Source organism: Buteo buteo, chromosome 5 (assembly GCF_964188355.1).
Source record: "Buteo buteo chromosome 5, bButBut1.hap1.1, whole genome shotgun sequence".
Taxonomy (NCBI): Eukaryota; Metazoa; Chordata; class Aves; order Accipitriformes; family Accipitridae; genus Buteo; species Buteo buteo.
The window spans coordinates 13,449,232-13,473,371 of record NC_134175.1 but is presented as its reverse complement, the minus strand read 5'-3'; the positions used below and the strand labels follow the sequence as shown (position 1 = coordinate 13,473,371).

At 39.8% G+C, this 24,140-nt stretch overlaps 1 protein-coding gene and 1 long non-coding RNA gene across 8 annotated transcripts in view; both read left to right on the top strand.

Annotated features, from left to right (window-relative positions):
* The window catches only part of UBE2F (ubiquitin conjugating enzyme E2 F (putative)), an 86,293-nt gene that overhangs the window by 31,924 nt on the left and 30,229 nt on the right, over positions 1-24,140 (top strand). For 4 of the 7 annotated variants that reach the window (XM_075027897.1, XM_075027896.1, XM_075027894.1 and 1 more), the window contains 4 exons: positions 983-1,138; positions 4,635-4,692; positions 19,776-19,808; positions 22,177-22,239. In XM_075027897.1, coding sequence (XP_074883998.1) covers positions 983-1,138; positions 4,635-4,692; positions 19,776-19,808; positions 22,177-22,239 — 310 coding nt within the window. Of the gene's footprint in view, positions 1-982; positions 1,139-2,423; positions 2,509-4,634; positions 4,693-19,775; positions 19,809-22,176; positions 22,240-24,140 lie in introns of those variants that run through there. The other 3 variants (XM_075027900.1, XM_075027899.1, XM_075027898.1) reach the window with 2 other exon arrangements.
* On the top strand, positions 10,817-11,890 carry LOC142031607 (uncharacterized). Its single transcript, XR_012650577.1, has 4 exons — positions 10,817-10,857; positions 11,302-11,436; positions 11,589-11,674; positions 11,761-11,890. It is a non-coding gene; the product is annotated as an uncharacterized LOC142031607 (long non-coding RNA).

Genomic DNA, 24,140 nt, shown 5'->3' with positions numbered 1-24,140 from the left:
TATTTCACTGTTTCTTGTCTTTAACCGGTTTTAATTATGAAAGATGAACGTAGTGTTGGAACATCATAATTCTAATGAAGTGAAGTCAGTTTTTTATCGTCTGCACTGAAATGTCAGCTTTATTTGATTGTGAGATACTTTAACATAGCAAACCTTTGAAATGTCTTACCATTTAGATGGAAGAACTAAAATAACTAAGATTGCTGTATGCCTGTTATAATGGAGAATGTACTCTATATATAGTACCTGCAATCAACTTATACAAGAGTCTCCACATTAAAATAGCTTCAGTTATTTTTAAAAGCAGAAAAAAATTCCTTATCAGTATTTTTCCTAACTGTCTCTTACTAAACATACCTCATGCTATGGTATGTGTTGGTTTAGTAGTCATCCCTGAATTAAAACATACCAAATTACTAAACTTGTCAAGTGTAATAGTTTTGGGCAGGAAAAGTGTTGTTTCTCTGTGCTTTATGGATTACAGTTACTCTGGATCATGTTATTAATAGACCATATTAATTAGGTCTGGACCATACTTGTGGATGTTACCTCCACTGCACATGTGGATAGAAAACAAAGATACCTAGAAAGGATATGCATGCTTACTACATATACCAGTTGACTACTTTTTTGACAATGTGTAATGCATGTCACTGACTATTTTTCTTTTTCACCCTGTTGATGTGATCTGAGGTGTGGGTTTTTTTTTTCCTCCTTGACCCCATAAGCTTTTAGAATAGTTTAATCACTCGGAAATTTCACTGCTTTTCTGCATGTGGTGAGGTGGTCAGTGTTGTTGGACGTGTCTTTGTCGGTAATAGGCATTTAGTTAAGGTTTGGTCGCTTTATGATGCAATATTAAAGGGTGCTGAATAGAGAAGTGTTTGAAGACTGATTAATTGTATCATCTAGTATAGCTCAGTGTTGCAATTTCTCCAGTTAAAAAAGCTGATTAAGTTGATTGCTTATTTCTGTTCCCCAGTGCTGTTCCCAGTCTCCTCAGCTGTGCCAATGTGGAAACAGAAAACTCTTTAGAAATACTTTCTGCACCAGTTTCTCCACTCATCCAGTCTATAGCGTGGCTCCAGAATGGTTGCGCTGGTGGTACTGGGGTGATCAGGGAGATGGGCAGCAGGAGGTGAGCAAGAGAATAACCCCTATAATGTGTCCCTGTCAGTAGAGGGTTTCTGAAGTGGATTTACAGCTCTTTAATTCAAAGTTACCTTGAATGATACTTCCTGTTGGTAAAAGGAAGGCAGAAGTTTTGTTGGAATTGGCATTTTATGTTGATAAATGTGTTCATCTGAGATCTTTACATAAAGCAGTTTTTCTCCAGGACTGATCTCCCAATTACAGTAATTTTTTAGTCACTTGAGCTGTAAATCATGTCAGCTGGAGTTTCAGAAAGTTTTAAACTTGCTAGACCCATGCAGTTCCCAGTTCAGTAGATGTTTTTGCAAGATCTCTTTAGGATGCTGTGTATTTAAAAATAAAAAAAAAATCCTCAAAGCTTTTCTCCATTCAGGGATTACAGAATGAAAAGATATTTGTGGAAATGAAAGCTGAGCAGCTGGCTGGTCACATCAGTGGCTGTTTTGGTTACTATAGCTTCAAAAATAGTGATTTTGCAGTCTTCCCATAGGAACTCAGGTATAAGGATTTGAAATCATATTCTGGGAGGTCTCCTTAGATACAGACACCAGGTGTTAAGGTGTGGTTATCAGTTCCAGTCCCCCCGATGACTGAGGACACACTCGGCTTTTCTCAGACACTACTACAGCTGAAGACAAAGCAAATAGAAATATTGTTTTACTGTTCTTCCCTGCTCCAATATTGTTTTACTGTTCTTCCCTGTTCCTGGTGAAGTTCCTTGACTGATGAACTCCTGCTTGTGCCACAGCACTCCTGCTCCTGTCAGCCCTGCTGCTTCTTCCCCAAGGCATGCACTCACTCACCAGCTTTAGTAATTTGAAATGCTGCAGAAATTGTACAGTTGGTTTACCCCTCTCTTTACTTTTGCAAATTAATTCTCGAGCATCACAAGGGAAGCTTCTGAATGTTTATTCAATCTAAATAATGCTAGATGAGCTTTCTGGCAGTTCTGTATGAGACAGCAAAGTCCTGGCAATTTTAGAATAGTCACTTCAAGTAAACAGTTTTTTCTGCCCATCAGGTGTCTTGAAACCCTGGTAGAACAGGTGGCTTTTGTGGTGTATCTGGCAGCTTGTCAAAGGCAGCCTCTTGAAGCATTGAGTGGGTGAGAAACTCTGCTGGTTGTGCCATTTGAGAACTTCCTAGTAGCCCGGGTCCCCTACGGCAGCAGCACCTGTGGATGACAGGTCTTTGAACAGAAGCTACAGGCAGATGCTTGTTCATTCAATAAACTAGTTCATGATGTGTTTTGTGTATTTCTACTCATTTAGGTGTTCATTCTGCGGTGTGCGTGATGCTCCGAGAACGGATCACCGTTCAGACCTCCGAACTGTCTGGTAGTTATTTCTAGGTCATCCACATAGAGAGCATGAGATAGGGTTTCTCTAGACAGCCTGTGCTGGGAAAAGGTTTGCTTAGGGGCCTAATGATCATTCCCAATCTGTAGGAAGAAAAAGGATGCTGCTCTAAAAATGAATTATAACAGCAAATGAGAAATATTAGCCAAAGGTACACTTACCTATCTTCGTAGCTTTTCTGCCAGAGCTCTGAGAGCTATGAGTGTCTCCTTAAGTCCTGGCTGCTGGTGTCTCCAGCTGGAGATGTGCCGAGAGAGCTCTGAGGCTTTGGGAAGCTGGAGGGGTGTTAGTGAGGCTTAGCTGATGTGCTCAGGCACTTTGGGCTCTATCAGTGGATATTTTTATGATTTTATTGTGTATTAACTTCTTGCTTTTAAGTTCAGTGAGGTATATGAAGAGCCAAAGGGAAGTACTGTAGCACAATTTTATGAACAGACAGAAAGCAAGCTAAAAAGTCTGTTATTTGCTCAAAATCTGAAAATCCTGGCTCTTGCCTGTTCAGCAGCATTGTTGCTTTTACTTTTTTAATACAAACAAAAATCTCAGCCACAAGATGTTATTTTTAATGTTCTTGAAATCAGTTTTGAGCTGCACTAGTGGTAATGGCATATTTTATCTTTTTTAAAGGTACAGAGATGAGATTAGCAGCACAGTTAAGATGGAATAGTCTTGTCCAGTATGATCATCCTGTTCCTAGCTTCTCTACATTGAACAAGGAGTAATGCTAGTTGTAGTATATTTCCTTGGATTAGAAACTTGATGCATTCAATAAATAACTATGGATAGCCTGTATGGTTCAGTCATCTACTGTAATTTAAAAATGACTTGATACATATCATCCTGAAAGTTGGTAAAACCTAATAGTTTAAGACTATTTCACTTTAATCTATCATGTCAGTAGTAGAAGCTGCTGGTGGTGATGAATTTTCATGCTTTGCTACGTAACTGTATTTTCCAGTTTTAGATTACTTAACAGAGGAAGATGTGACTGTGAAATGATGCTTCAAGTAGTTTTCCAGACCTTCTCATTCAGATTATTACTTTTTTCATGAATGTGAGCAAGACTTGAGCTTATTTCTCAATTATGCTCTAATCTCCAATTTTTTTACTTCTCATAACTGCTGATGTTTTGACCTGAAAGGTCCAGGAATGCCTAACCAGCTGAATACAACTCAATGATTTCAACTTGTAAATAGGTCAACAGCTTCACTGGACTTACTATCTGGCATAATATGCAGGTCATATAAAATTTCTATACAGTATGTGTGTATGTAGGAAAGTCTGTATCTTAATTATATTAATTTTCATATATATTAAAATTCAAGAGCATGTATTATAGTTTATAAGGAACTTTTTCCTCCTGTAAGCAATCTCTCTTGCCCAGAGTAGTCTTCATTGTGATTTCCAGTTGGGGATGTATGGTGTTGAGTTTGTCTGTAAGGCCTTAAAACATTCTGTGTGTAATATAGCTCACCTGCTGGAAGAGGACTGTAAGACCCTACTGCTAGACTGTCCTGTGCTGTGTCCCTGGAGGCTTGAACTGCATCTGTTCATGAACAGATGGCTGTTGCAGAACCTTCTTGAGCAGACAGGCCAGAACTTTTTCACTTTCCTATCCCTGCTTTTAAGAAGCTGAAGTCCACTCACAGAAGAGAGGATGATAATCCTCTTTCTTGCAAATTAGTTATCCCACCAAAAATACCCTTTTTTTGGATGGAAATGTGCAGATTTGGTGAGAGGTTATTCTGTAAGCCTGTCTCTTCACCAAAGATGAACGTATTCTAAACTGGAGTGCATGTGTCTTGTGTGCTCAGGGGAAAACAAAGGTTCGATGTTGAGACTGTGTCACAAGGATTTGTCACACTTACTGTGGTTGATGAAAATAATTCATTTTTTTTGACAAAGGTTGAGCTCAGATTTGGATATCTGTAATGACATTATGTAGAATATAATTCTAAGAAGACGTAACAATTCTTGTGCTTTAAAATCCCAGTACCTAGATATAGTGCAAGAGGTAATTATGTTGCAATTACTTCCTAAGTTCTTAATGTCTTCTGAGAAGATTTCTAACAAAGGTTGTTTAAGTAGAAGTTGCACTGTATAATATGTGTGTCTTTTTTCCAGTTTATTGAGAGAACATTCAATTGATGGCACTGGCTGGGCTCCAACTAGAACATTAAAGGTACTATTTCCTTTTAGATATGTATGTCAGACTAGATATATCTTTTAAAATACTTTTATGGACTTGGAAAGAGACAAATAATGCTGTTTGCTCCAGAAACAACTGGGTTTGTGTCTTTCAACAAGTGTTGGTGGCAGTACTGAAAGAAGTACAGTGCTAACTGATTATAGAAATGTTTACTGGTTTTAGCATAACTGCACAAATACTTCTTTGACTGATAGAAGGTTTTGTAGGCGGTATGACTGCAGGTGACCCTGAGAAACTATCCTTGGTAAGGGTGGTCTGCTTTTTTTTTTTTACCCAGGCAACAAATACAGGAGCATGATGTGAGCAGGACTAAGAGTAATCCATAACCCTTGTAATTTCCATTGTATTGACATTCCTGATAAATGAATGGTCTCTCTTTCCCCCCGCCTCCTCTGACTAGAGGAACTTGGAAAAGTGGGAGGCAAGTCGCATTTGGGAGAAATGCCACGTGGAACACAGAGTGCAGTTACTGCATTATCTTGAATTCTGTTTCATCCCCAGTGTTCAAAGGGGGGAGCAGCACAGCTGCACTTAGGTATTGCATAAAGCAGGGCCTCTTGGCTGTTTTAGTCACTCCAGTAGGGAACCGCCTCTTCCCTTGCCTCAAATGTCATTTTACCTGAGTCACTAAAATGTAAGTGAAATCTGGCCCCTGTAAAATTGCTGGTAGTTGTGCTGCTGTAATTGCAGAATGACTTCAGAGGTTGGTCCCACCACAGCTGGGCACTGTTGACAAATTCAGAGTCATGGTTCTTGTATGAAATATTCTTAGGGAGATTGTCACAAAGAACATGCGCTTCAGCGCAGTGACTGCTCTTGTCTTGCTATGGGAAGCGGTTGGTTGTCCATTTACTGTTACATGATGTTGCTGCCAGAAGAGTCTTGCGAGCACTGAGCAATAATCTCCCTTTTGCTTTTACCAGGAACCCTGTCAGAATTGTTTCTTAAAGAATCTTAGTTACACTAGGTAGATAAAGGGTATACATGTCAGGTGTTTGTTTCTTTTCAAAAGGCAAATTGAAAATGAGTTTTATCTAATACTTGATTTCGTTTTTGGCACTATGAATGAGATCTGTGATGTTCTTCATCTGTAAAATCTCTTCATGAGGATCTGACTTTCTGGAAAGTGAAGCAGAATCAGTGTGTGTTTTGTGGGTTTTCTTGAAAGCCCTTTCCCTATTTTTTTTTCCATCAGCTAGTATGATTTTGTTTTGCCCCTTGTGTTTCTGTTTTCATATTAGATTAAATCAAGACACTGACGGGGTAATTAAGTTAACTAGTTCTGTTCCTGTCCCTGTATTTCATTCCCAGAGAAAGTTTTTGGACTACAAGTTTTAAGCTTCAGCCAATAGAAAATGAGCACACCAATATTGCAAGTGGACAAGAATGTACATATATTTTTATCTGCTCTCCTAGTTTTGTTCATGGTATCTTTCTTACAGAGATTAAAATACTGTAGCATGTTAAAGAGTATCGATGGGACTAACTGTTGACATTATGCATACTTAACTTCCTATCCTCATGGATATGAGGAAGTTATGATGGAAGATGTGTATTAACCTTCATTGCCATTTTATTCTTGCATCAGTTTGCTAATTGCATGTGATTAATTTCATAGATTAAACATCCTGTAATCTCAACTACCAGGAGACTCAAATTACTGAATATTATGAGGCATTTTAGGGTGTTTTTACCTCCAATGAGTTAAAGAGGAAAAAACCTCTGTGACCCCAAACAAAAAAAAACGGAGGAACTTTGTCTATGTGTGTTGATATGAAAGATTCAGCAAAAGAAAAGGAAATAGTAGCTTAACTTTAAAAAAAAAAAACACAAAACAAAACCCAAAAAACCCCAAACAACCAACAACAAACCCTTCCCCCCCCACCCCCCCCCAAATCCAGTATCTCCCTTGGATTTTGTTTTTTCCCCATGGGCATTAAAGCACCACAATTGCAAGCTCACATTTATAGCTTTGAAAAAAACAACCCCAAATTGCAGTTTTCATTCCTTACTTTTTGTCTTCAGAGTCTCCATTTTAAATAAACATGCAGTTTCAGTAAGTGTTCTCTCACTTGTCATGTTGTCGCTTCATGTGATTTGAAGTGTCATCACAAAAAATAAGTACCACATGTTGGTCCTAACTTCCAAGTTGTGCCTCTGTAGAAATGCTGTTGTTACACTGTGCCTCTAGTACAAAAGGATGTTAAAAAAAATAAAGCAGAAATAGCCATTGGGGATGTCAGTAAGCTGCAAGCACTATTCCCCAAACAGTGTTTTTACTTGGGATACATGTTGTAATTAGATAACTAGCATCTGGAGTGAGTCTGTTCTTTGTTAAAGATACTGTTCATACATTCCAAGTGTGTTCTTTGAAAAGACTAATAAACATGGGAAAGGTCAGAGCCAGTGTTCCTGATGGCCACTCAATCAGGTGCTATTTCAGATCTTTGGCTGACTGTCACCTGTGAAGCTTTATGCATGCTGCCTTCTGTGTTTTGAAGCTTGATTAGTGTCCAAGTGCTTAGATTCCAGGCTACACACGCTTCTGAGATTGTCAATAAACCACCACAATTCCATATTTTCAGTGTGGCCACACAGTCAAGTTATTTGTCAGTGTGTATTAATAATTGTGGTAGGTACATGTTAACTATAGACCACAGAATTAATGAAACAGTGAGTGACTGGAAGCAAATGAGAGCCATGAGATGTGACCTAGGTTACTTTTTCTCTCTTAACACACCACCTGCACCCACTAATCCAGCCTTTCTGAATCCTTTGTTTCCAAAATTTGGGCACCATGGTTTGGAGAACTTGCTCATCTCTACAAGCAGAATATCCTTGTAGATGTGAATATGTGAATTTGCACAGTAGCACTATGGATAGTATCTGGTCTTGGCCAATGATGGACTTGAAAGTCAGTATTTTATATTTCACTCATCAATAATATGAAGGCAGCCAGGTTTTCTGGAGGAATAGTACCCAAATTCGTCCAATAAAGCACTCTGAAACACTGCTAAAATACTTAAGAATGGGGATGTACTGTATCTCTGACAAATTCAGGCATTACTAATGCAGCCGTTCTGAGTGCATTAGTAAAACCATTCAAATAAATAACACAAAACCTCCAAAGCCACGTGCGCAAACCAGCTCTGCTGTATGCTACTGTATGCTTTCATGTTATGTGCTTAACCTTTTAAAAGGCGCTTAAGTTTTAGTTTTAGATTTTGTCTCATCTTCTGTATCCTTGTGGGGGCAGCAGAGGTCTTAAATGAAAAATCCTTCAAAATAAACTGCTGTGACCTTTTTAACACTTTCTTTAGTATCAAATGGGTAGAAATTTGAAGATGCATTTAAATTATGCCTTTTAATTTTCTGAAATAAAAATTTAAATCTTCTAAGTACTCTGTAAAAGTTATCTGATAAAATGTATTTTAACAGCATAGAGAATTCTTAAAGGGGGGAAGCTAACTCAGTTTTGTCTTCTAGTGTTTTGTTGCACTCAGTGTCATCTTATTTTGATGATTGAATTCTCTTGTAAGTTACTAAGTGCTGAGCATTACCTTTTTTCCACTTCTTCCTGCTATTGAACATGTTTCCACGGACCACTGTGAAAAGCAACCAGTGCGCTAGTGAAGGCACTAAACAATGTGCCTATTTCTGAATTCCTGTGTTAAATGATTTTTAAATCAGGTTAGAAAGTTGGGCTTTAACCCTGAAACAGATCATTGGTAGGTTAATGTTTTAAAACAATCTATATATACTTTTAAAATCACTATTGATGTGATTGTAAATGTTTTCTTTATCCATAGAAGCACTCCTGAACCCTAAATGCTTAGATAATTTCTGGTAGCAGTTTGGTCCACAGACTGTGGATTGTGTAAAAACTGATGCAGTGCTTTCTAACTGATCTTTGTGTGTTCTTTTACTTCTTTATAGCTAGGTATGAGTTAGCAACAGGAGCTTATTTACCTTTCAGTCTCTGTTCTGTTATGTTCTGCATCATTTTATTCCATACTTCTTTCCTTTCTAAAACAGTATTCATAAAGCTGAAGGCTGCTGAAGTTATTTTGGGCCTCTGCTCAGACTGTCTGAACTTGCTTTTCTCCTGCTTTTAGGTTTGTTAGTCAAAATCAAAGTTTTCCAGGCAGAAAGCAAATAGATAGTTTAAATTCCATTTTGTTCGCAGATTTTGATGTCTCTGGAGATAACAGCTTCTAAATACCTAGTATTAAATAACGCTGTTGCTCTGATACCCTGCTTCTTCCCCCTCAATAATTCCAATTTCAAACTCAAAAGTGCTTCAGTAGCTCCTGTTAGTCTTCAGTGTGCACTTTCTTGTACCTTATTTGTCATGAGTATCATCTGCCTAGTTAAGATGGGCCTCCCTAGTATTCATCTTAGAGGTCTTTCTCCAAATGTAATGATTCTATTCTATTCATCAGGTTTCTCTCAAATGCTTGTTTTCACTTTGCTATAAAATTATCTTGGGTGATTGATTTTTAAGAAATAAAGGAAAAAGTGGATCTGTGTATTGTGATTGCCTAATTGGTTCTAAAAGTCAATCTGTTCCTTCTGCAATTATCTCTAATAAACTACAGCTGGAAATTGGTCAGTGACTGCTTTGTGTACCATAAAAATAATCAAAGCACACTTGTGCAACTGGGCTGACTGACTCTGGAGGGCTGAGCATAGTAATGTTAAAACCAGTATTTTAAAATGTATGATGAGTGTTCACAAGGAATATTTGGTCCTGTTTTTTGTAACCCTGTTCTGATAGAGCTATGGTTGGTCTCAGATAATTGGAGAACTATTTTCTGTAGGATTTTGATGTTTACTGGTAAGGTGTGTATGCATTTCAGTTCTTTAAAATATCTCAATGAACAGCCGTTTTTTGTTATTTTCATGTTATTGCTGTCAGGAAGAACAGGAGCAGGTATGGGAAACTTTAAGGTAGTCTTTATAGATATGCAGACAGCTTTTTATACCCGCTTACAGGAAAACAGTATTTTTTCAGGAATTCCTTTCCCATAACTTCAGAAACTAGATTAAGAAATACCTGTCTGTGCTATTAGATTATCTAATCTCAAAGGAATTAAGACTCGTTTACAATAAACTATTGCTATTTGGAGTTTATCCTTAAGAGGCTTGCTTATTAGTGTTTAATACTGAATGGGGAAATACGCCCTATTTGTTGCATTGGTTCTGCTGTTGTCTTTAGGTAGTAAAATTACTTTATTTGAAATCATGCAAATATCAAACCGTAATCTCTTAGAGAAATAAATCAGAGGGTCTTGACTTCATTTTTCCAGTTACGTTTATCTCAATGGCTTACGCATAAACCTGAGTAGTTTTAAAAGCTTTTGTGTAAGCACAAAACTTTCGTCCATTGTCTTAATGAAAATAGGTGGTCTGCTGTCAAAATTATGTGTAATTAGTGTAGAGGAGTTTTTTAAACAGACAATAACTGTCCCTGTCTTCAGGATGAACAGAAAAAGTAAACCTGTATGTTCTGTGTTGTTCTCATTAATTCTTCCTGCTTATACTATTTTCTCAGCCAGCACTATGGTAGCATTGTTCTGCTATTGATTTACTCAAGTCCTATTTTGGAATGGGTCTTTGTACTGTATGTAGAAATGTCAAAGCATGTGCTTGTAAAAGCTGCCTTCCTGGATGGAATATGTTTGTCCCCCATACTGGTAAAGTAAGGAGGAGAAAGTCATCAAAAGAGGAAAGTTAAAGGCTTCATGGCAGTGGCAAAGAGCACAAATGCTAGCTCTTATAGCACAGGAGGAGAACTTAGAGCATAGCTTGGCAAAGAGTTTCTTGATCTGATATGAATTTTACATCTATCTCCTGGGATGTTCTTGGTCATGATCACCAAGGGTACAAAACTGAGCACCTGAGAAATTGTATGTGTGATCTTAAGGGGGAGATGAACCCTGTCCAGGTGTCTGCCTCCTCATGGTATAGACCAGTATAGAGCCTCTGAGCACTGGGGAGAAACAAATTGCCCTGTGTGTGGTTACAATCATTCACTGCATACAGGTTTCAAATACAGCATTAAGCAGAAGAATACCTGTTTTTTCAGGTGGTGTGCCTTCACCTGCCTTCCCTGGTATCATACAGGAATTGAGTCAGGTGGGTGTTGTTTCAGGCAATGTGTCCTTGCCTCCTGCACTGTTGCCCACTTAAAGACTTTTTATGCCACCTTATTCCTCTTTGTGCCATTTCCAAGAGGCATGGTGGTGCCTGTCACCCAAGCCTGCTCACCACCTGGAGAAGTGTTTGGCACAGTGGGAGGGAAGGAGTGGGGTGTGTTTGATTTTGTGCCTGCAGCAGCTATTCCAGAAGGACACCCCAAATGAGCTGCCACCCAGGTATGTGTGGCTTTTTTTGTCTGAGGAGCAAGACATGCAGAATAACTTTCTTGGAGTCCTCACCTCCTCAGCCATGCTGTGCTTGGTTGGCTGTAGATTTTATGGGTGACCTTCTGACTGAAACACTGTTCGGAGAAGGACTGTGCCTGCTCATCTGTGAGTACTCTTTCTGGGTTCACACCCAGCTCATCCTCTTCATTTGCAGAGCTGCCTTCTTCCCTTACATGCAGAGAGCACTTGGAGGTCCAGTTCTATGTGTTGATCTCATGGAGTCTCCTAGGACCACACAGCACAATGTCTTCTGCTGCCAACACCTTTACTCTTTCCCACACTCAACAAAGTGAGTAACAAAACATCTGCTTGCAAGCAGATAGCTTTAGGGAAAGGCCACCACAGCAGCAGCTGTACTAGTAGCTTAACAGAAACAGGTCAGTGCAAGTGTTTAGTCTTATGCTTTATTCACTGAAGACTTATTCTTTATTTGCTGAAAAGGTGTGAGGTGAGCTGTGTGGGTCTTGATCAGAGGAATCTGTGAAGGAGAGAAGAGCAAGCCTGTTGGCCATTGCATGTCCCTGAAGGTATGGGCACTGATCTGTTGCAAATGGCTTTATGTCACAAATAACGTGGACTCCTTCAAAGCTATGTTCTGTTCTTGTCAGCGCAGCAGGAGCAGAACCCACAGTGCTGCTGCACAAAGTGCTGCTGCTGAAGAGAGCAAGACCATTCTCTCTCCACGCACGAATATATACACATGCACACATGTATGTATATATATAATCTTTCTAAACTACTTCTACTGAAAGCCTTATTCCCTGGCCACCCTAAAAATGCATACAGAAAAGTGGTAGGCTTTTAGAGTCGAATGTGGGAGAAGTGCAAGGGGGTTGTTGATGCTAGCTGAGATGAGGAGCAGACTGACAGGGTGTCCCCAGATGTGTCCTTGAAGGGATTTTCTGAAGGTATAGGAGGATTAGGCTTAAGGTACCCTCTTCTCCATATTCTCTTGTGTAAAGATTCCAGGGTGTGGATAACTGAGCAAGAAGCGTTATCATGTGCTCCCAACTAAAGATCTGTTTCAGATCCTCTGTAATGAGGTGGTTCGTGTCAAACCCTCCCCAATTGGTAGTTGTCCTGAGGCTTGAGAACAGGGCCTTCCTCTTTCATCTGCTGTGATGATGTCTTCAGTTCTCCTGATCCTTCTTGGTAGTTATGAGATCAATCACTGCCTGATACTGCCACTGGATCCTGGTGCTCAAGAAGCTTTGGACCCACTTGCAACGCATGTTTATGGCATCCCTTCCTCAGGGCCTAAGCTGCACACCTTCTTGTCACCTTCAGCAACAGAAAATACATCAGCATTGCAGAAGACAGCTCTAGGGAAGCAGTGAAACATGAGGGGATAAATACAGAAGAAATACAGAAATTAATTCAGGGAGTAGCAGCAGAAGGTAGAGGCAGGTACAGAAGAGAGAGGTTTTGAACCAGTAAAGAGGTATGTGAGGAACAACAAGAGAGTCACAACCATTTGAGGGCTGTTGGTTGTCAGCAGACATGAAAGGCTGTGCACCACTTGTCTCTTTCCATAACGTAAGTAGTACTTCAAGGTGGTGTAGGAGCTCCCAGTGGTTCAGAGCCTTTTTTGGTATGGTTTGGAGGCTGGTGTCCTCTTTGTTGGTCCAGATCTCTACATCCCTGCTTGGTGCTGGAGGCCATGTGGCATGCATCTGCAACAGGATGTCTGGCCTGACTTTATCTAGAAGTTTGTTCTGCGCACACAACTGCACTGACCCCATGGACAGTGGGGACAGGTAGAGATCCAGCTTCAAGGTGGCACTGCTGCTCTGAACCGAACACTGACCTCATCATCGGTGCCCTGCTCGCTGTGCAAGTCCCTGGCCTGAGATGCTTCTCATGAGGGCTGCGCTGTCAATTGTGGCTCTGATTGGTACCAGGGAATGGGCAAAGCCTGTGTGTGTTCAGTGAAAACCAAGCAAGGGAGACTTAGTTGTTATAGTCAAAGGGGTTTCTGAATGTCCTTGTTGATCACAATTTAGATAGGTATTTGTAGCTGTTGCCAAAGGCACAGCTTTACCACAATGTACCTTTCAATGGTTCAAGTCTCCCTCTGTAAAGGAAGTCATCTAAAGAAAAGTGCAGTGCAAAAGACTTAATGTTTCTTCGATACTTTTGCTCTCTAAAGTGCTTAAAATGTCCATTGTTACTGCTTTCATTTCTTTCCCTTTCTTCTGCACCTCTAAAAATTGAATAAGCGGCAGACAAAAAACCTTCAGATCCAGTATTTGGTAAAGAGAAGTTATAAGCCACTGAATACAATCTTCTATGTAGATCTGACAGTATTCTATTCTTAAAATAAGCTTCAGGAAGTTTTTGTGCAGGAGTGCATTGTGTTGTATTTTGATTTTATAAATCTGCTTTATCTGTTTTGTAAAGAGTGGTTTTATTTTTTCCCCCTCTGTACATGCCCCAGACTGGCGAAAATACTTACACAAATCAATGTCTTTTGTATGAACCTTTGCTTCATAAGACTTGCAAAAACTTTCTTTTTCTCTCTTTAATGGCTTCTGGCAAAGCTAAATCTTTCTTTTAAATAGAGTAGCTGTTATTACTAGCATGTTTTTAAAGAGTGATTCAGTAAAACAGTGCAGTACATTAGTAAGTCTAATTAAACTATGCTTGTTTTCCCCAAATTGTTGATTTCTGAATATGCAATTTTTGTCAACTTTAATCAGTTGAGTAGACTGGTCTCCGGAGGGCGATCGCTTTAGTGTTCGTAATCACTGTAGTGTAGTTCATTAAGAAGCTATCACAGAATTCCCCTGGGAACAATTTATAAAAGATTATCTGCTTGCTCTGAAGTAACCTTGGGGACAAATGTCAAGGAGTCAGTAACAAAAGTAAGGGATTTTAGACAAGTGCTCCTGCACACTTGGCAATTCACAACTGTCTTGGTCTGGGAGAGGAACAGACTATAATTGTTCCTGTTTTCTTCCCTCTAGTATACTTGAGCATGGAAGAAATCGTTTTCCAGCCTTCCTTCTTTTTTTGTGTTTGCTAATTGGAGCAGTTCATGCCATTTAAATTACCCAAAGCCCTCTAAGTAAGCTACTGTTGTTGTGTTTGGGTGGGAAGCATAAGCTGGGATTGCAGGCACATGAGAATTGAGATGGCCTATGTGGCTGATTGAAGAAAGCTGATGTTCTCTTCATTGCCTTATGCCAGGTGGAAACAGTGGTTTTTACCTGCCACAGGAATTTTTTAAGATACTATAGCAGCCTTATATGCAAGATTAGAGAGGAGCTGGACAGGGAGAGGAAATGTAAAAGAGAACATTTTATTTGGGAGAAGACTGCTAAGGAGGGAAGCAGGGGGTTTTGTAAGCTAAAAAGTGCCTACTATCTCTGATATGATGACATACTTTTTTTAACCCCTTGGACCAATGATAAGTTTTGTGCCCTCAGTTACATTGTAGTGATTGCAGACAGGTGGTTAGTCCATGGGGGGAAATCCAAGATGTTTGTGGAGGCATGTTGAGGAGGCAGAAAGAGAAGTCCAGCAGAGCCTGGGTAAGGTAGGACTGGGTGGGATGAAGCGTGCTTGGTTTTCTGGGATGCAATGAAGAGAGAAGGAAGCTGAGCTTGTTTGTAAGAGATGATGGAAGAAGGTGAATGGAAGTGCAAAGCCATCTTGAGCTGGTGCATAGGCAGACAGGACAGTAGAGAGCTGCCCTAGGAGACAGCCATGCAGTGGCCTGACTTTCAGCATGCTGAGTTTTCGGGTGTAATTTCAAGCCCTTTTCCAAACTGTGATGTACAAAGCTTGACACTTGTTTTACTGGAGTTCCTGCTTCAGTTTGTTTTTATAAAAAAAAAAATTGCTTCAGATATCTGCTTGTATAAATGGCTGCTGCTCCTTTCATTGATCTGAATGGGTTAAATTGTATACAAAAAATGGTTTAGCAGTGAACTTCTATTTTATCAGCCTATTAGATCAGAAATGCTCCTTGGATCTCTACAAAAGTTTCTTTGGAAGTTCATTAGCTGCTTTTGTCTGGCTTGTTCTCTGCTTAAAGTAATGTATTAAATATACTTTACCTGTAAATTGTAAATTAAGATTTTCCTTTAACATGTTTACTCTCTTTTCAAAAGAAGTGCTGTGTGGTTATATTTCCAAACATGAGCAAGCGTAGCTAAACACTTGTCTGTGACATGGTTTCAATGGCATCACTTTTGTGAAGTGCTTGTGAGAACTGCCACTTGGGAAGATTTGGTGACTAAATGAATTAGGACCTCCTACAAATGCAATGCTTTGAGACTTTCTAGCCTCAGGAGAGGCTATTTCAAAAGCTGTATTTAGGATTTTGATTCATTGCTCTTGAACTTTAAACACTGCTGCAGTGGCAGATTTTTTTTCCTCACTTGGCAAGCTGTAAATAAATCTGTGGGCAGGGGTTTAATGTAACCTTTCACTCAAATGCAAAACATAAATACTCAAGAATTAAAAGGGGTAATTATAAAGGGTTATTTAACAGCCTGTTGTTCTTCTGACTTGCTTGTGTTGACTTCCCTATGCTTGAGCTCAAAATAGTGACAGTGCCAAGGAGCAGAGCATGTTTCCTTCCTTATCACCTCTTCCACTGTGAATTTAACCAGGTACTGCTCTTTAGTTCAAGTATGATACTTTAATCTTCTGAACTAACATAGTAGAGAGGAATTAAAAACACTTACTTACCTGAGACCTGCATGCACTTGGCTCATGAAGGCATCTAATGTCATGGGTGACGTCTGTGCTGATACAAAGCCTCTGGGAGGCAAGGGGGACAGGGAGAGGGCCTGCCTGGGCACAGCTGGAGCAGAAACCAGATAAAGCAGTTTGGGAATTATGCAGCCTCTTCTGCAGGGTCTGTTCTGAGCAGACCATGTTGCTTCATTACGAAAAGCACAAGAGGTCCTTGGTTTCGCTCTGAGGTTACTCCTCAATAGTGGGTGTGCTTGTACTCTAACTTTGATGTTAAGCATGTAGGAGAAAGTAGACAAAAAGAAGCATTGTAAAGGAAACAGCCTTGTTGGGTATTTGCCACCTGAACAAGCAGATCCCTGTGTCTGATTCTGCTTTTGCAAGTAGATTCTCTCATTGAAGTGGAGCAGCATAAGGGTATGCATTATTAACATCGTAAGGTGACATCTGCCCTGCTACTACGTGTGAAGATAACCTTTAAAAATTCTTGTACATAGGGTTACCTTTCTGTTTTCAGAGTATTTAAGCCAGAAGTTCAGTAAGTGTTTGAAGCCAAGGACGATGTCTTACTACATTAAAAGAAAACAGAAGGTTTTGAACTGTTAAATCTGACAGGATCTTTGATGGCTTGCAAATCCTTTTAGTAAATCAGGAAAAATGTGAAGCAAGTGTTCAGGCAGGTGCTTATCTGCATGCAGCAGGCAGCTCTGCTGAAGTCAATATTGCAAAGTGATTATTTTTGCAATGCAACAGTGTCAAGTTTTTCAAGCATGAAATACTTGCTTCATCTGTTCCATCCCACTTCTCTTTCTCAATATCCTAGATTTAAATCCAGGCTGGCCTCAAACTCATTACGATAAGTGTTACCCTCTGGTAGTAATTTAGCATTACTTTTTATTGAGACATGCAAGGGTATAAAATGAATCCAGCAAATCATAAAACTTGAATAGGTGGAAACATCAGAAATGATTCTAAGAATTTCATATGTAAGTTATTCAGTAATAATAATAATCCTTTTATGCTTTTTGGTGTCTAGAATGGCTGTGAAAACATACAGCATTCTGCAAACTCACAGACTTACAGAGGTTTTTACTGTTGTTTTTTTTTTTGTGGTGGTTTGTTGGGTTTTTTTTTTTTTGATAGAACTCTGTGCAGAGTCAGCCTGAATGAGTCAAGTGTCACAAAGCCTTAAAACCAGGCAAATGAGAATCTGGTAGCAATTTAGGTAAACTTCAAAAGTGGGCGTTTATGGAATGGGAAAATAATTTGATGTAATTCACATTTCTGTTTTGAGTTGCAACGTTTACTTGTGTAAGGTATGGCTCATTGCTGCTTTTATTGGAGCAGAAGTTGTTTTGTCTGGAGAAAGAATCTGAAGTGTCCTAGTGGGGAGGCTCTGGGAGACTGGGGGCTTCAGCACTGTTAAATGTAAAGAGAAGGTGAACTCTTTAGGATTTCAGAATCAATGTGACTGAGTTGCTCTTTTTTTTGTTTCTTTTTAGCCATACTGGTAAGCGGTTGAACAGTTGTGGACAGTTTGCAACCCTGTGAGTGCTGTTTTGGTGTTCAGGCAGGATTTAGAAATGGACAGGCCCCAGTATGCTAGTGTGAGTTCTTCATAGTGCTTTAGGATGTTTTTTAACACTCAGTATTGTTATTCTGCATCACATTCTCTAGCTACAGTCTGCTGTCACATGGTGTAGATGAAAGTCAACCCTTAAAAAGTTAATTTATTCCTGCTTCTTCAAGTGGAAGAAAGCAAATTACCACGCTTTAGTAAGGTCCCATTATCAAAGGTTGTGGGAAACACACAGTGAGTTAAAATTGGATGCAAGAAATTCTTAACACCCCCAAGACATTCAGTCTGCTGCCCTGACGGACAGTACAGCCTTTGAGGGCAGCTGTGGACGGGGTTCCTGACCTTCAGGGGTCGGAGCATCTGCTGGGCCAGAGCGGCTGGCTGGAGACAGGGGCGTTCTCAGCTGTCCCTGGTTACACACCCTGCATCAGTCAGTCCTCGGGCTGCATCCATGCCAGGGGCAGCAAACATAGGGGTGTACCAGAGCGGAGCAGACCCCTGTGCTGTGCTGCACACCCTTTCATCCCTGAATGCAGGAGAGTGAAGTAGAAGCTGATACCTTCATGCCTGTTCCTAATCTTCACACCACTGAAATCCTCCTTTAATCAGTGACTTTGGCTTATTTTTTCTCTAGCACCACTTCACTGTACAAATAGTTTATTGCCAGGATTCCTTAATACAGTTTTCCATAGTACCATGTTTTGCTAACCTCTGCTATGCCCAGTTTCTGTGACAGTAGTTGTAGTTGAACAACAGAACTTAAATAAAGGGTAAAATTATGACTTTCATCCATTATTTTAAATAGTCCATTTTCTCACACTTACCAAGGAATTGACAGTATGGTCGTTTGGGATTGGGGATGACTGCTCAGCACTGTAGTCTTAAAATGTATGGATAACTGTAATTCTTAGGTGTCTCGGGTATGCCCTTTTTTGCGGTTTATGTGTCTGGGCTGCCACTAAAGATGATGGGTACATTTGAAAGAATTGCTGTCTTTGCCACACCTGATGATTTCAGAAGCTCCATTAGGAGAAGATACTGAAGCTGAAAACACTGCCAATATCAGCTTTGCTGGGCAGATTCAGGTTATTAAAAGCAGATAAACTGAGTAGTCTGTTTGTACAAGCTCAAAGGAAAATTGGTTTGTGAGAGGCTGTTGTCTGGATAATGCTGACACTGTATCTTTTTCATTAGGACATAATTGGATAGCATTAAGGGATATGGATTTCTGTGGTCCACCACTCTCAGCAGAGGGCCTGGAACAGGAAGCCAACTGAAATACACGCATTTATTGAAGTTCTTTGTCATGGATAGGAAATTTTTACTTTGAGGCTTTATTGTGAAAGGTACATTTTGGCCATGAAATGATGAATGTGCAGTGTTTGTCCCACTACTGGAAATCGGGCAGTGTGGTTTTCATGGGTAGGCAGTCAAGTGCTAGCAGCCTGTAAGGGCAGGAGGCACAATGCCGATCTTACTTAATTGTCTGGTAGGTGTGAGCTCCAGTACCGAGACTTCAGTGGGATTTTGCAGTAGGGTAGCTTAGTTATGCTGCTACTAAAGAAAATAGTCTTTCCTCTAGGTAGAAAAGCTTAGCCTCAGAGTTGGTGGTAGGTGATGCTTTTAAGTCTCTTTCTATGATATTTGGATCTTGTGCATTTTCTTACTCTCTGAAGGTTGTAACTGAGGATGTGGACTCTTAGGTCAGTGCTAGTGGAACCCTTTTGGAGATGCCCACCCCAAAATAAGCTATGTTTGATGGCACCATTTGGACACAGATTCCCCTAAAGCTTCCTGTTTGCAGGAATTGCAAACACTCTCTATTCAGCTGTGGTTAAATAGACACTTAAAGCCAGTAAAATTGAGACATATGTTTGTATAAGAATTATATTTTTTCTGTACTCCTTAATCTCTTTTCCTCTGATATTTTGACACAGTTTCAAATATGTCTGACACTGTTTTAATTTTTTTAGTTTTAAGAATGCATTGATGAATTAAGTTTTAGTTCAAAGGGTGGGTATAAGCAGTGCAGTCAGTTGCTGGCATATACTAAGGTATTATTGCTCTCCTTGAGCAGAGAAGCAACAGGAATAAGGCTCCTATACACACAGAAATATCTGAACTTGTATTCGAATATACAGTATTTGGGTTTTGGTGGCTTCTAAATATCAAGCATCCATGAAATGGGAAAACTTTTAAAATATTTTTATTTACATTAGTAAAACATCATCCTTAATCTAGGTTTGATTTCCAGTAATTTCACAGATTACTAGAAAAGTAAAGTATGAGAACATGTTCAAAACACCTGAAATGCATGCCTAACTGACTCTGCTTTTCCTTTGCAGGATGTTGTCTGGGGGTTAAACTCTTTATTTACTGTAAGTAAATGAATATTTTACATATCCACTTTCCTTTTTCCTGCCTCGTTTGGTTTCAGCATCACCTAATGTGAACCCTGTCTGTTGCTTCTTAAACTTAAGGTCATTATTTTCTTTGGCTTCAGTGGGTGTTGTATAAAATCAGTTTGTGCTTTTGTTTGTATAACTGCAAGACTCATGCAGATGGTCTGAAATGCCAGCTTTTTCCTACATCGTTTTTACTTTTGGTTACAAATCTATTATGGGATATTTTGCTAACAAGTTAATTGGGATCTTCCACACAGTATGAAATTCCTTCTGCTGGTTGGCAGGAAATAGAAATTCATGTTGCTCTGAGAAGAAATTGTGTTGGTTTTATGTTTTTTAAAAATTATGTTTAGGAATTAGTAACTGCCCTGCAGTCTCATTCCTGTTTTGAACACTTATATTCCTGTTCAAGGACCTCGGTACCCACCCGCACAATTTGCATAAGCCCTGACTTGTCACAGAAATTATATGATTTTGTTCAGGGATTCCATTTTCCCCCTTTTCCTTAGATTGACAGGAGCAAAAAAACTGTGCCTCATAATTACAGGAGCAACTTGAAAATGAAGGAGAGGGCAGGAAGCTGCAAGAGGCAGGCAGGATGCAACAGCTGCTTTTGCCCTGAAAGCAGAGAGAGGTTAAGTCTTTACTGTACAAAAGCTGCCTTTTTAGGGAGCCCAGGATTGTGGTCCCCTTCCACAGCTATTGCTGCTGGGTAGGAAGGTCAAGAGAAAGCAGAGAAAGGCATTAACTTGGTCACCATGTTTGTCATCGACTCTGGAGAGAACTACCCCAGCCACTCCAGGGTATATGGAGGAGGCTGTGAAAAGCTTTGGGTGAGGAGCATTGCTGTGGGCTTTGCTAGCCCCAGCCTGTTTTCAGAGAGAGGAATTCCTTCCACCGCTACCTGCAGGAGGAGGGGCAAAGCAGTGACTGTGCTTCCAGCACTGTCACCAGGATCATGGTGTGTTTCTAAAACCTCTAGCGTAGACCAAGGCAGTGGCTGGCTACAATCTCCTAAGCTTTCCAAAGGCCTGATTTGTTTCGACAACTTCTTTTGGTTAATTGATTTAGAAGATTGGAGAGCATTTGCCTTTTCAACAGAGTAATTGCATTTCACTGTTAGTCTCCCACTGCATGCTAAGTAACTGGAAGAAAGTGAAATCCACTGGAGGTACAAAGGAGTGCCTTCAGAGGCAGAACTGCATGTAAAAATAATCCGTTGTGCAAACAGCTGCAGAGAGTGATGGTCATGCATTGGAGACCACAGGGATTTGTCATGGCTGGTAAGAGCCATGCTTCCCAGCTTGCCTCTTGGATTTCCCTCACACCCAGCTTCATACAAATAATTGGTCTTTGAAAAGCTGGCACTGGATCGTACTGGCCTTGCAGATTCTTTTGAGGTTTTCTTGAAGGAAGTGAGTGAAAATGAGATGGATTGGTGTCCTGGTTTGAATGAAATGGGAAGTTTGCTGCTTGAAAATGAGTTGGAGAGTGACGTGAGCCTTTCACACTTGTGAAATGATGGTGCTTCACTGCTGTCACAGGCTAACCTTAAACTGGGGAAAATGATCTGGGCTGCAAGCAGAATAGGGGTTTTTGTGATTCAGTGTTATTTTTTATGATAATTCCTCTTCTATCAGCATCTTGGTTTCCTTTGGGTTTAACCCTAGACGCTTTCTCCTTCCAAAGTTAATATTTATTGAGATTAAACTGACAGACCTGAGATTTGATTTTGATTATTTCTGCTCCCTGGCCCCACATGACCTTAGCTCTTGGGGTCTTTGCACTCCCTTTTCTCTTGGCCCTGTTTTTCCCATTGCACTAAAACTTTCCTGTCTGTCAGGCTCCAGGTTATGTAGTTTCTTCACAGAGGGAATTAAATTGCTTTGCTATGGAGATGGTATTAAGGAAGCTCTTCCTGCTTTATCACCAGGCTGTTTGCAGGTTTGTTTTTTTTAAAGGGTTTACTTTAACCTTGAATAAAAATCAACAGGAATTGTGCATTCTGAAGCTTTGAATGTTTCTTCAAAATTTTATTTAAAACTGTTTTCAAATAGAAATGCATCACTGCCAGAGAGAAGTGTCATGGGGCTGTGTGTGGCATGCTACCACATAGGGACAAATGCCCTGCTGCTGTTGTCCTTTGACTTGAGATTTGGTTTGCAATCATCAGACTTATTTGCATCTACCTTTGGCAGGGATACCTACCAAGATAGTGAGAAAATGGCACTACACTTGCTGGTCTTGTTCGCTTTGTTTCATTATCTTGTTCATTAGGGCTTTGGATTCCTTGACAATGCAGTGATTGGGAACCCTATAATGTTCTGTGTTTATTTTCCAGGACCTTTTGAATTTTGATGATCCTTTGAACATTGAGGCTGCAGAGCATCATTTGCGTGACAAGGTGAGTCAGTGGTTTATTTAAAGCATGTTGTTCCTAAACAAATACACATACTGTACTCAGCGATTCCCAGTCAGTCCTTTTAAAGCTTTCGAGGTGGTACTTCAGGCAGTTAAGTGGCTCATTGTATCAGCAACCAGTTATTCTAACAAAATGTGCTTTATCTGGGAAAGTAAACTCAACACAGTAGTGTTATTCACTGTATGCTAGAATTGTTGACCATAATGTAGTCATACCCCCAAAATAGATGATCTTTTCCTTCTTGTTTCTGAGATTTTCCCTGAAGTTGTACACGTTCTGTGCAGCAAATGGTAGTGAATTGGTTTGGCGCAGTTATGTAAGTAGCCTTTACCTTAAAAGACCTACAAAAAGATCTCATTCTTCTCTTGTCTCTTTCAAAATGCAACTTTTTTTCTTCACAACTCTTACATCTTGCATGCTTTTATTAAACCAGGAGAAATTTGGGCATGTTTGAAAGACAGGAGTGGAAATTTTATTTTCTTTTTACTGATTCTGTTTGTTCTGTGTGTATTATGGACTGGGCAAAGCAAAACATGGTATTGGTTAGTGGCCTGATGAACACCTGTGAGACTTACCTCTCAACTGAGATTCAGCATGGAGGTAGAGGTGAACAAAGTACTAACTTTTCCATTGTATGGATCTCTGAAGCTTTGTCACATTACATTATATGGATGCATACCTCAAGCATATAAAAGTTACACTTGGCATGTTCAAGATCTCTTGTTTTAATTAAACTCTTCTGATAACTTTTGTTGAAGTTAACCTTAAAGATTGAAGAAAGTTTCCAGGTAAATGTTGATTTGAAGAGTTCGTTGAAAATGCAAAGTCAGGCAGTGCACCTAATTTAACTCAATTTTTCAAGAGGAAACATCAGGATTGCAAGATCATCTTTCTAGCTATTTTCTTGTTTAATGAGATCTTGTAGCTATTCTGCTATTTGTCAGTGTCTGTAGGGCTGGGGTGAAACTGTAAGCTTAAGGTGAGAAAAATTTGGTAGACACCTACTCTCAAAGAGGTTTTTTAAATGTTTGTATCATTTTGGCAAGGAGTGCCAGGAAGCCTTCCAAGCCATAAAACACTGAAAGTAGTCACAGAGGGGATACAGCCAGAGAAACAAAATCAGTATAGTGATGGTAGCAGGCTGACTCATTTTCTTTGTTTGCATTGTTAGACTGAATTATTCTCTAATACCTTGCCAGGGAAATTTGTAGCTCTTTGGGAATGGTGAGGCTACACACCTATTGCTCAGTGTCAGATTTGGCACTTGATTTCTTCTAACTGGCAAAGGAAAAGCAGTTTGTCTGGTGTCTGGGTAGGTGTAAGGAGAGATGCTCCCGTAGTACTAGTACAGCCTTGTGTCAGATGTGCTGAGGCTGTGATAGGCAAGCCTTACCAGTGCTTCAAGTAAATTGTTAGACCTCAGGCCAGCCAGCCAGTAATGTCCTCTTCTCAAAGAGTGATGAAATACTGAGAAACCACTATCCTGCATCTCTCAACCTCATTCAGAAATTGGAAATCTTGGGAATCCACAGAAATTAAGAATGTCACGTGCGAGTACTCAAAATACGTACTGCTACACTAATAGCATGGAAGTTTGGTGGGTTTTTTTGGGTGTTGGTTTCGTTAGGGTTTTTTTGTTTTGTTTTGTTTTTTCCAGATAACAGCAGCTGTGGAAGAAGTGAAAGGGAAATGGAGTGGGTTTTTTGACAGTCTTCTAAATTAAAAATATTTTTGGAACAAGCATTTTTTATTTAGTAAACTCATAAGTATTCTCCTCACAGGCATCTGTAAAATTATGTTCTGCCATGTTAACTTTTTTGGAGGTTATATGCATTTAGTTTAGGTATTTAATTGATAGTGACAGCACCAGATAGTGCTCGATT